An 11,962-nucleotide genomic window follows, 5' to 3' on the forward strand; every position below is an offset into this window, starting at 1 on the left:
TAATATATATATATATATATGGTGTAATATATATACAATTTATTTTCATATTTATTTCATTATTTAGGTTATATATTCTAAAATGTAAAGGTGATTCACTATCATGTCATGTAAAATTTCAAAAGATGTGACAGTACTCTTGACAGTATAATAGTAACTTAAGATCGTATTCTCTTCTTAATTAGATTTTTTTTTAAACGCTTAGAGAAGATAAATTTTTAAAAACTTATTATAAAAAAAAAAAATTAATTTAATAATAACTTTTTATATTTTCTATAAACAATTGTATCAAATTTTTTTTAAGATGAATAATTAGCATATGCCCTAAAACCCACTCATCGTGTTGCGCACGCATTGTCGCGGCTTTTTCCCAAAGCCTAATTCCACCTCTTTTTTCTCGAAGCAGAGGCAGAGTGAGCTACGGCTACCACAAAACAACGGTCGACTTTTTCAGCTCCTGAGCTTCTCTGTTCCGTACAATTTCATAACACTCGCACGCAATTCCAATTCCAATTCCAATTCCATGTCCCAAAAAGCTTAACAAAACGCAAATCAAGCTTCATGTAACATTCACAAAGAAGCTGCAGTGCACTGAGAATATGATCCTACCAGTGGTGAAGTTGGGAACCCTCGCTCTCAAAACTATTTGCAAACCCATTGCCAATCGGCTTAAGAAGGAGGCTGGCTTGCACCCCAAGTTCAGACGCTTCATTATCGATTTCGCCCAGGTTCTCTCTCTGTCTCTGCTTTCACTGTTTTTTTTTTTTTTGGTATTAATTTATACGTGGGTTTCGCATTGAATTTGGTTTTCAATTTTCATATATGGGTTCCTTTCATTTTCTGTTGTCATCGTTTGAGTCTGCGTTTTGGTTTCTGTTGCTGATTTGGGCTTTGTGTTTTGCATCTGTACTGTAGAAATAGCTCTGTGGTCACATGTTTATAATATGGGTTATTTGTCAAACACAATTGATACACGTTACAATTATGAATTGCAACCTATATTTTGTACAAATTGATGTTTCTCTTCTTTGCGTGATTTAGATGTACTGGATGCTTTTTTGATCACAGATTGATATGCATGCATTTGAGATGAGATATCATAGACAAAGTAGCTTTTGAGTTACTATTAAATAAACTTTAGTAAATCAGCAGACTTTGTTTTTTAGTATCTATGTTGTTGTGTCTGCCATTATGTTGATTTTCTTCATATTTTTGTTTTAGAGGTTTATCATAGCATTAGCTTGGAAATGGATTCTATTTCGTGGCTGGACCTTAAATTGTAGGTGGCATTTCTGGTAACTTGGGTGTGATTGGTAAAGCTTGCACTGTTGAATCCTGGTACCAAGAGAATTGAAATTAAATGAACAAATAATCACTTACGTTTGTGTTCGTATACCATTCGAAGGATTTCTTGTACAGGTGTATCTGTAAATGTATATATTTCATGGGCCATTGTCCATACTAAGTGGACTGGTTAATAAACTTCTGTGACTGTGAGTGAGGCATCATTGAATTGTCATTTAGACCAAAACTAAGAATGAATGTGAGAATATTAAAGATCTCACCTAGAACAACTTGGTAGACACCAGCTTCCTCTCTCATCTTTTCTCAAAACATATATATATAAATAAATAAATAAAAAAACTATAGAATTACAGTGCTGTCATTATTTTGGAATTTTTTAGGCTGGTTCAATATGGGTTGCATGGGTTAAGGACTACTTGCTTAGAAGGATATTTTGGACTGTAACTCACATTACAAGGGGCTAGAGGGAAATTCTTCAGCTAAGGAGTATTTCTTGACCTTTACTGAACTCTAAAGTGGAGAAAGGGAATTATCTTTGGCACCATGCAGGACCACTCTATTTGAAATATGGGCACTGAGACTTGTATAATATTACAAGTTAAATGCAAACTAAAGTATATCATATGTTGCAAAGAGGGACACGGATATGGCCTCTGGTTAGATCAGATTATCTGGTTGAAATTCAAAGAAGGCTACCTGAAGTTTCATTAAATGATAAACATGCAGCCATCTTGGCCCTCTAATTGCCTTCCAAGATTAATAGTTTCTATTGTCTCAAGACACAGAAAGAAATAAGAAGAAAGTTGGCTTAAGTAAACTGGTGGAAGCTAATCTAGTTTAGCGGAGCCATTCTCAAGCATTCCTTTAGTTGTTGTAAATTTATTCTTTCTACCAGAGATAATTTGATAAGCAGAGGATACATGGTTGATTCTCTATATACTTTCTGCAGAATTAAGCTTGAGAGTGGAGACCATTTTTTTCATTGATGTTTTTTTACTGAGTACAGAAGTTTGTTTTCAGCAAATGTTAGATCAGAGGAGATGTAAGTGATTTGAGTGATAAATTCAATTAAGAAGGAAACTCTTTGAAGGGTAAGAGTTTCAAGGTTTCTCTTTGTAAATTGGCTTGGTCTACAACTATATACTTCCTCTAGTTAGACTGAAACTCTCAAGTTCATAAAGACAATAAAAAATGAAGAGGGATTAGTACAGTTAACCTAGGATGTCGTAAGATTCCCATTAGCTACAGCCTACAATAAAGAAATTTCCAGAATCTATTTGGAATAAAATTCTTTGTACTTTTCAGAATGTCCATGTTTCTGTTTTTTATTAATATTGAGTTTGGCAGTTATTAGTTAGTTTGTTAATAGTATCTTGTGTTGCTTTTGTACTTCTGAGCTGGTTGTAAAATTTTCTTTCAGTTAAGTGAAATTTGATCATTCGTCCCCATCCCAAAAAAGAAAAAGAAAAAGTAATTACACTGCTGTTGTAGATTTGATTACCTCTAATTAATTTTGACTATTTGTAACGTGTGTCCGCCTGTGTCGGTGCTTAGTGTCACATATTTGTTTCACAGCAGGTCTCAAGTTTGGGAAAAGGAGGAGGGTTGCGGTAGGTTGACAACCAACATAAATTTAATCACCTCCAACCCTAACTAATCTGTTGAGAATCCATAAGGACCATAACCCTAAAATTTTGAGAAGAAGGCATTGTTGTTGTAATTTGTGTAAGCCATTCAGAGTAAATGCTGTAAAATTATATTCAGTAAGCACATTTGCTGATTTCAGTTGTTAAGTTAAGTTGAGTTTTTTTTTAGGTCATTTTGAAGCTGTATTCTGTTTATTTGCTTGATATTTTCATAAATTTCAAGGGTGTTTCTCCTTTAGAATCTTTATGGACTGGGAATAGATAGTTGAGTGGAGTTTGAACAGAAGTCCATGGGATGGAAATTCTATTGTTGTGCATTTTGAAATCTTTTCAACCCTTTCTATGGTCATCAGGAATTAAGGTGTTCGGCATTTTGGTGAAAAAAAAAATCCAATATTGATATTATACCAGTTAGTTTTGTAGTTTAATTTGTTATCTACCAACCCCCCCCCCCCTCCCTCCCCCCAACCAAAATAAATAAATAATTAAAAAAAAAAAAAGAAACAAATTCACATCTATACAAAAATCATAATTTCCATTGAAGGAATGAAAGAAAATGAGTTGCCTTTTTACTTATCAAAAAAATATTTTGTATTTTAATAATTTATGTAAAAACTATCAATTTTATAATTTGAAATATAGTACTGATGATTTCTACTATATGTTACCTATGGTATGGAATCAGGCAAATCATCGATTCACAACAAAAATGCAAAGACGCATTTATGGTCAGGCAACTAATGCTGCAATACGCCCACTTAACGAGGAGAAAGCTGTACAAGCTGCTGCAGATCTTCTTGGGGAACTCTTTATCTTCACGGTACTAATAATTTCCAGTTCCTACTTGTGATCTGAGATTGTCACCAAATATTCCCTTGTTTATGTAACAAGAGATGCTTCTGCATATCATTTGTGCATGCACAGATGCCCTTGCCTTGTTTTAATATCGGACTTAAATTAGTAGATATTTTGACTGGTGGTGGTGGGTTTGTTATCTTGCCTATTGAAGGCATGGTGCTGGTTCTGCTAAAGTATGTCATGGTAGTCTCTATTTACATAATGTGATATTATCAACTGGAACTCCTTTCTTATATGTTGATCTTTTTGAAGGATGTTTTACCATATTGCTAGAAAATGCTTATGTGATTCAGCCATGGAAGAAAAGTCAGGTTTCTATCTTTGGAGCGATTTTCAATTTTGGAAAGTTGAGGGCTTGTCATATGTGGGGCCATCATGCCACATTAAATTGAAGCAAGACCTATCACCTATATGGTTTTGAAGCTTATATTATAAATATCTTAGGGATGGAAAGCGAAATTCATGCAAACTTTAGGGACAGAAACAATATTTTAGCCATACAAATACTAACCTTAAGCACTGTGTTTTTATAATTCTCCACCCTAAAACAAAGTTTCAGCCCTAAAGCCCAAAACATGTCCTATGTCTTTGTTATAATGACATAATATGGCAGGATATAATGTGGTACTTTCTGGTATATAAGACCACAAATTTGGCAGACTGATTAGATAACTTACAAATATGATTTAGCCAAATATTATTCTTTTTTCGTTTCCATAAAATAAAATGGTAATCAGAAAGATATCTTTCTATGACTAATTGACTCAAGGGATCTTCCATCTGGCCTGCAACAAATTAACTTTGTTTGTACAGCAAATTTTGGGAGAATGGCCTATCAATGGACTATTAATCTCAATTTTACTCCTTTCTTGATGTGTTAAGTCAATTTTAAACTTAAAAACTTATTTACTTGGTTATCTTTATAGGTTGCTGGAGCTGCTGTTATTTTTGAGGTGCAAAGAAGTTCCAGATCAGAAGCAAGAAAGGAGGAACTGCGCAAGCAGGAATTACAGGTAAGTGTTGTTATTTTCTCTGACATAGGATGCTCCAAATTGGACCTTCTGAGTTTTTTTATTTCATTGCTATTCTTCAAGTATCCTTATTCCTTCAGGTGACATTTAGCTCAATCTTCCACATTATGCATTTTTTATTTATTCAATTATTTTGTTGGTAATGTATGATTCATGTTTGGAAGAATGTTTGTGTAATGTGGGGACTAAATGATGAGTTTTTGGAAGATGTCGTTAGGTCCTCTTGTATCTAATTGGTCTAACATATTGGTTGACCTCAGTTCTATTTTAATTAGATTACTAGGATGCATCAGGTTGCATGTTCTTGTGAAAAGTTGAACAAGCATGGAAATATATTCAGAAGGGCAAAGATTATATCGCATTATTAAGACACCAAAGAACCTACCATTGCATGCAGTTAGTCTGACATATTGGGTGACCTCAGTTCTATTTTAATTAGATTACTAGGATGCATCAGGTTGAATCAGTTAAACGAGCATGGAAATATATTCTGAAGGGCAAGATTATATGGAATTATTAAGACACCAAAGAACCTACCTATTTAATGCTAGACATGATGAGTATATGGACCTCAAAAAAAAAAAAAAAATTGTCCCATCTAATGAACTTTAAGGAATATGAAGTTTCATATTTGCATCTTTAAGCAGAAGCAGGTCAACAGAGACTCCATTTAACTTAACCTTATCTAGGCCAAATCTCTCTCTCTCTCTCCCTCTCTCTCATCAATCCAATTCATGTAATTAATACACTATGCTCACTTGGTTACCAGCATTGAAGTGTCCTATATACAACACAACTAATTCTATTTAAAATATATTAGTTTGAATCTTGCCTGACTTGTTAGCACTGATTATAGAGAGTATCTAATAGGCAAAATGTCACAAGGAAGATACGAGGCAATGGAATGCCTCCAGAAAACTATAACTACATTCTGTACTTTCCATGTAGGATATTTTCTATTTTATTATTGCAGATATTTCTTTTCCTGATTATCCTGTATTGATTGATTAAATATTGTTCATTTGATGGGCTTTGTTTATAATTTGAAGTTATCCATAATGTGTGTTTACTCTTCTCATGATGTTGAAATCTTGGGTTGGTAACTTATTAAATAATAGCAGGTTATTGACCGTGGATCTATGCCTGTCATCATCAACTTTGAAATAGATCTGTCTATACTGTTCTTAACCTGGAATTTGTGCATGTTTATCTACTGATCTAGGCAATGAAGCAAAGAGATGATGACTTGACTAAAGAAGTTGAGCTTCTTAGACACAAGATTGAGGAGCTAGAAAAACTTGCCAAGACACGAGGACTTGCTGGTATTTTCAACTTCAGGTATGCCCATACCATTGAAGATGATAAATCAAAAAACACATGATCATTGCAATAAGTACAGAATTAAGTAATCTTGTAAGCATCAACTTCCTTGGGTTTGTTTCCACTGTTGCTCTTTTGGTTTTGGCTTAGCAATTTTACTACTGCATATGTTACTGTTGTAGCTCTGGTATTTATTGACTGATTCAAAGAATGTGATACCAAGCTACAGAACGAACAGTTCCTTCCTTCTGTTCCTCGAATCTCTCATTGCAATTTTTGCAGAAAATCACAACATTCCAAAGAACCCAATCATTCAAAGGAAGGCTTGGGGTGACTAATGTGACAACTATTCAAACAAAACAGGCTCTGATTATTTTGGAGTTTATTAATAGAACCCCTTCAAACTGCAAGAACAAAATCAGAATAATTTTTACAGATTTACTCGAAATTTTAAAGGAGGAAGTTTGTATGTTGTAGTTCTATGCAAATTATACAGTTTCTGCTGAATTTTTTACTTCTAGACCATTTAGGTTGATAGGAGTCTATGATGCATGGACGCGGCAAAATGGGCACCGCACCCTCGTCTGATGCAGCTCGACGAGCGAGTGACGCTACTGCCCACGCGTTGGTGCCGCGCCTGAGGGTTTTTTTTTTTTTTTTACAGATTCGCACCGATGTGGCTCCAATTCGCGCCAACTCGGCTTCGACTCACGCCAATTCGCACTGAACTGGGCCAATTCAACCAGAATTGGTTCGTATCGGCCGGCAGCCGAAACTGATTGAAACAGCCGAAATCGGCCTTGAATCGTGCATCGCACTAGCAAAAATCTGAAACCTAAGCATTAGCTGTCCAAAAACTAAAACCTAAACCTTACCGTTGAGTTGAAACCCACGACTGAATTCAGAGAGATCATATTCATCAACACCACAGGAACCCACAACAACACACTGCTACTCTATTGGCCTGTGAGACTGTGACAAAGTGGGTTTTGATATAAAAAGACTTTGATTACCCCAAAATGCCCTTTGCTTTGTATTCTATTGGACCTGCTAGTTGCACCCAAAGTCATGTGGCTGTTTTGGTCATTTTATCTGATATTGTTGATACGTGGCATGATTAGGTGAGAGCCATTTCTTTTGTGTTTTGTGTTGTGTTTCTTGCCTTCTTTCTTTATTTTGTGAATCTAATGTGTTTTTTAAGAATATTTTAATAGTAAAAATATATAGAAAATATAAATAAAAATTTTTTAATCGCCGCACCTGCACCTTACTTTTTTTAAAATTATCAAGTCTCACACCCGCACCTGCACCCGCACCCGCACCCGCACCCGAATCTAGAAACGCACCCGTGCTTCATAAGTTAGGAGTCCTCACTTTTTAATGCTCAATTGTTTCTTATGCAACAGTTGGCCAACAAGATGCACAGTATATCTCATCTTCTACTATTGAGCATTCATCTCTAAAGCTCTTCTCTTTTTTTTTTTTTGCTTTTTTTTTGGTAAACTACATATATGGTTCATATCCTTTACAACATATTTCAATTTAGTCCCTAACCTTTTAATTATGTCAATTTGGTCTCTAACCTTTTAGTGTCGTCTCAATTTAGTGTCTGCTGTTATCTCTTGAAATGAAAAGTCTGACATGTCAAACAACCTAATAATAAATAAATAAATAAATAAAATTTCCACATCAGCTAATGGGTCATTGGGTTTGTTCACTTTTTTGAACTCCGTTTCATCGTCTTCTTCAATTCATTTTGTATTTTTCATTGATATGAAAAGCTATGGCACTACTAAGAATTACAGACGCCTGTCTTAATCTTCACAAATTAGTTATAACCTATATCCATCAACCCTTGTGCTTTAGGTTCACTTCCTTTCACCAAGAACCACAACATCAAATTCACACTGACCCATTTGCACCAAAACTCACAATAACTGATGTTTTCTTTTAGATCTCACCAGCATTACAAATGGCCTCATTTCGCCCATTCACCAAGCAACCCTTTTCCCCCACATAAAACCTTCGTCTTCCTCATCATTTAATGGTGCCAAAAGATGACGATTTTTTTGGAAGATAGCTAATTTTGTACAAACGTTTTTAAAAGCAAAAGTTTCAAAGCAATTGAAAAGATCACTGGCAGATTATTATTTCTAATTTAATACATGGATTTAAAATGTAAAGTGTGGCCACATTCCCAGCAATATGCTATCGTTTGACTTTGTTTATGAAGAGTCTTTCTGTATAAAAACAAGAATATAAAAAGAGTAGTACCTTACATTTGAAGAGAGAGAGAGAGAGAGAGAGCAAAACGTGAAGGCGGGTTGTGGTCCAGTGAACCCTGTGGTGTGTGTTGTAAGATCCATTTCTATTAAGGATTTTGATCCCAAATAGCCCCTTGTGTACATGTGAGTCTAACACTTTTTTTTTTAATGTAATCTGATGTGGCAGTACAAGTGTCAGTACATGTGGCAAGAAAATAATATTTATTTAGGTCATTAGCTATGTTAGCATTTTCTATCCATCATTTAATATCAGGGACCATTTTGACACAACTCCAAAAGCTTATAGACCAAATTAACATATATGAAAAGTTAATGACCAAATTGAAATTAGCTGTAAATGTTAAGGACAAAATATTTAGTTTACCCCCTTTTTTAATTTTAAATTCTTGTTAATATATTTATCTATGAACTATCAATTTTTTTACTCGAATCTTTGAGATTTAAAAATGCATAAAAGTTACCCTTACCATGCCATGCCACCAATATGCAAATAACAATGGTTGATATGGCAAACATTTTTGTATACGACTATAATGCTAACATAGCGTGTTATTAGAATAGAAGTATACACTAAAGCTCGATTGGTAAAATTTCTTCTCTTCGAATAAGAGATTTGGGGGATAGGTTTAAATTTTATCGTATTTATAACATAATATTTAAAAAGTAATACATAAATGGAAAACATTACTATACTTAATATGCATGCATTTAACGTGTTTCTATATGCTTTAATTTTGATGCAATATGCATTTGAATAGCTGGATTTGTACCCTGCACATTTAAATTTGTGTGGATAAATTTAAATACTTTCTTTGAATAGTATAAAAAGGGAAGAGTTTGGATTTAGGCCAAATCCACCAAGGTTTGAGATCCTGAAATCCTTGGATATGGAATGACATCTATCCCCTAGAATTTTAAAACTCTTAGTCACACTTCAAAATGAAAAAATAATAATAATAATAATAAATTTTAAAAAAAAAACCATAAAATGATCAAAATACCCCTAAAAGTTCAAAATGCTCCTAACTAAACCTCAAAACCTAAAAGCTGCAATGAGCATCACAATGTGCCAAGTCCTCTGAGTTCTGATAATCCCCGACGAATGTTTTGCTAGGCCGAGATTGGCTTAGCATTCCATCGAGTTCACTTGCGAGTCCTGAAACATGTAGAGAACAAAATAAACTGAGAAAATCAGAAAAAGCTTTTGAAGCTATGCCTTGTTTAATCACTACCACAACCAAAGCTTTTGCAATGTTCTCATGGCTAATTTATTTTGGTTATATATGGTAAAGATATCTGTGAATTCGTTAAAAAAAATGTAATGGAAACTAGAGAAATCAAATTTTACTGGTATAAAGATATTGCAAATGATCCTATCATTTAAAAGATTACTCAAATTAGAAACAAATAAAAAATTCATACCTTTGTCAGTACTATTTGGCTAATTTTAGAAGTTTAGGAATTTCATATGGTAAATCCTATTATTTTTCATCAATTTATTTTTAAGGACATTTTGTTGAGATCAGAACGATAGAAATTTCATTACTATGGAAACCATGAATATACAAGACAGGCCGAAGCCTGGAAAGTTGCTCGAGTATAAAGTGACCACAGGATATCTCATGTGATAGTACAGAGAAAAAATGAATTCTGGTTCTTCACTGTGTACCCATAAGGCGTTGGTATTCTTCAAGCAGGCCACTCGCCATCTCAGAGATCACCTTTAGGTGAGTTTGGAAGTGTCCCAAATAATTTTTTTTTTTTTGAGCAACAATTCCAAATAAAATTTATTCCTCATGTTCCATATTGCCCATGCAGTGACAGCCCATTTCTTTAAGTGTAGTACTATTTGAGGAACTTTGAAATTAAAGGTTTAAAATTAAATGTTATGAAGAAGGTTAGGACATGTTTAGTACATGTGTTTGAACATATGTTTTTAGTTCTTAAATAACATTACACGTATTTTCACACATTTTTTTACTTACACGTATTTTTAAAAAAATCTGAAAACAGTTGTTTAAACGCACGTACCAAACAGGCCCTTAATTGCGCAAACATCAAACATATAAATTTTTCAGCACACTGATTGGTTTTTTTATTCATAACTTCATTTTAAGCTATGTATATATTATATACTTTTTTTTTTATATATACAAAATAGAATTCTCCTCTAGAATAATTTAAATGTATATATGTGTGAAACTTCTTCCTAGAGATTTGAACTCTGACCCTTGTGGAGTGACCATCGTAATAACGGCGTGCGGTAGTATATATATATTTTATACTACTCCACCTAAGTAATAAAATTTCATTTCGTTAAATTTATTGCAAAATTGATAATGATAAATGATATTAGCCACTGAAAAATGTACTAGTACTGTCACGGTCGATCAGTTACACATGTTGTTTTACAGAAATTAATGAGAAGTTTGGTAGCACTCACTGTCTTTGCTATTTGTTTGGTCACTATCTCCAAAATCTGCTGATGGGGGCAATGAGCAAAAAATTAGTGTTACCTCTGAATGCGCTGGAAGTGGAGGCCAAAGCAGTAGAGGAAGGCTTCATTTTTGCTAAGGAGCTGAGACTAAACAATGTCATCCTGGAAAGTGACGCTCAAGTTGTCGTCAAGTCCCTGACTGGGAGATGTCCTGCGCCTAGCTCCATCTTAATGGTGATTGAAGGAACAAAGGTGGGCCTTCGTGGTTTTGATTCATGGGAGATCAAACACATATGCAGAGAAAGAAATTCTGCAGCACACCTGATGGCTAAAAAATGCCAAGTTTGTATCTGACTTTATTGTTTGGGTGGAAGACACCCCTCCTGTTATTGAGCAACAGCTTTTGTATGATGTATCTTAATTTATTGAATGATTTAGCTGTTTAATGAAAGAGAAGCTTATTTGGTTATTCAAAAAAAAAAAAAAATCTCCAAAATCTGCTATTGTTGATAATATATTTTCATTTTTACCCCGACCAAAATAACGTTAATGAAAAATGGTACTATTTGGCTACTACAAATTTAATACTATTTGTCGGTGCCGACTTTAGAACTTAATGTGACAAACTATACACAATGACGTAACCTGATCATTAAGGACGTCCTATAGTAACGGTACCTTGGCGTGGGCAAGTCAGCCTCTTGCCTTGTGAGTTGTGATGTGGACGCCCTCACAAAATTTCATAGAGAGTTAACTGTCTTTCATGTTCCATTGGACCCCAACTCCTCAAGCTATTGCCAATTTTTGCTGTATAATTTAGACTCATATATATGAAAATGAAGTTTACTCGTTAGCTTAAGCTTTTAGATGTGATGATTTAGACCCATTTTAAAATAAAGTTTGCTTGTTAGCTTAAACTTTTAAAAGTAATATTACAGTTACAAACTATTTTACAATATTACAAATTGTTGACATGATCAATTTTTTAATAGTTTTTATTTAGACTTACTATTAATACCACTTTTTCATTTATTAATAATTAATTACCACATCAACAATTTGTAAAAATTTTTAATAAAA

The 11,962-nt window shown here is 33.9% G+C and overlaps 1 protein-coding gene across 5 annotated transcripts; it reads left to right on the forward strand.

Moving 5' to 3' along the window:
• Nucleotides 1–337: 337 nt before the first annotated feature.
• Nucleotides 338–10,977, forward strand: LOC142638991 (uncharacterized). Of its 5 annotated transcripts, XR_012845098.1 has the most exons (6): nt 338–728; nt 3,637–3,771; nt 4,736–4,822; nt 6,063–6,178; nt 10,077–10,172; nt 10,860–10,977. XR_012845098.1 is itself a non-coding variant. In XM_075813074.1 (5 exons), the coding sequence occupies exons 1-5, from the start codon at nt 600–602 to the stop codon at nt 6,937–6,939; spliced, it is 582 nt and encodes a 193-aa protein (XP_075669189.1). In that variant the 5' UTR covers nt 338–599; the 3' UTR covers nt 6,940–7,298. The 5 variants fall into 5 exon arrangements, 4 of the variants coding, with proteins under 4 accessions (XP_075669189.1, XP_075669190.1, XP_075669192.1 ...); XM_075813074.1 differs by lacking the exons at nt 10,077–10,172; nt 10,860–10,977 and adding an exon at nt 6,825–7,298; XM_075813075.1 differs by lacking the exons at nt 10,077–10,172; nt 10,860–10,977 and adding an exon at nt 6,443–6,627.
• The last annotated feature ends 985 nt before the right edge of the window (nt 10,978–11,962 follow it).

Source organism: Castanea sativa, chromosome 6, assembly GCF_040712315.1.
Source record: "Castanea sativa cultivar Marrone di Chiusa Pesio chromosome 6, ASM4071231v1".
Classification (NCBI taxonomy): Eukaryota; Viridiplantae; Streptophyta; class Magnoliopsida; order Fagales; family Fagaceae; genus Castanea; species Castanea sativa.

What these genes read in the sequence shown, in the direction of transcription:
- LOC142638991 (XM_075813074.1), top strand. Translation starts at nt 600, where the DNA reads ATGATCCTACCAGTGGTGAAGTTGGGAACCCTCGCTCTCAAAACTATT. An exon ending in TCATTATCGATTTCGCCCAG is followed by an intron (nt 729 to 3,636) that starts GTTCTCTCTCTG and finishes GTATGGAATCAG; the next exon opens with GCAAATCATCGATTCACAAC. An exon ending in TGCGCAAGCAGGAATTACAG is followed by an intron (nt 4,823 to 6,062) that starts GTAAGTGTTGTT and finishes CTACTGATCTAG; the next exon opens with GCAATGAAGCAAAGAGATGA.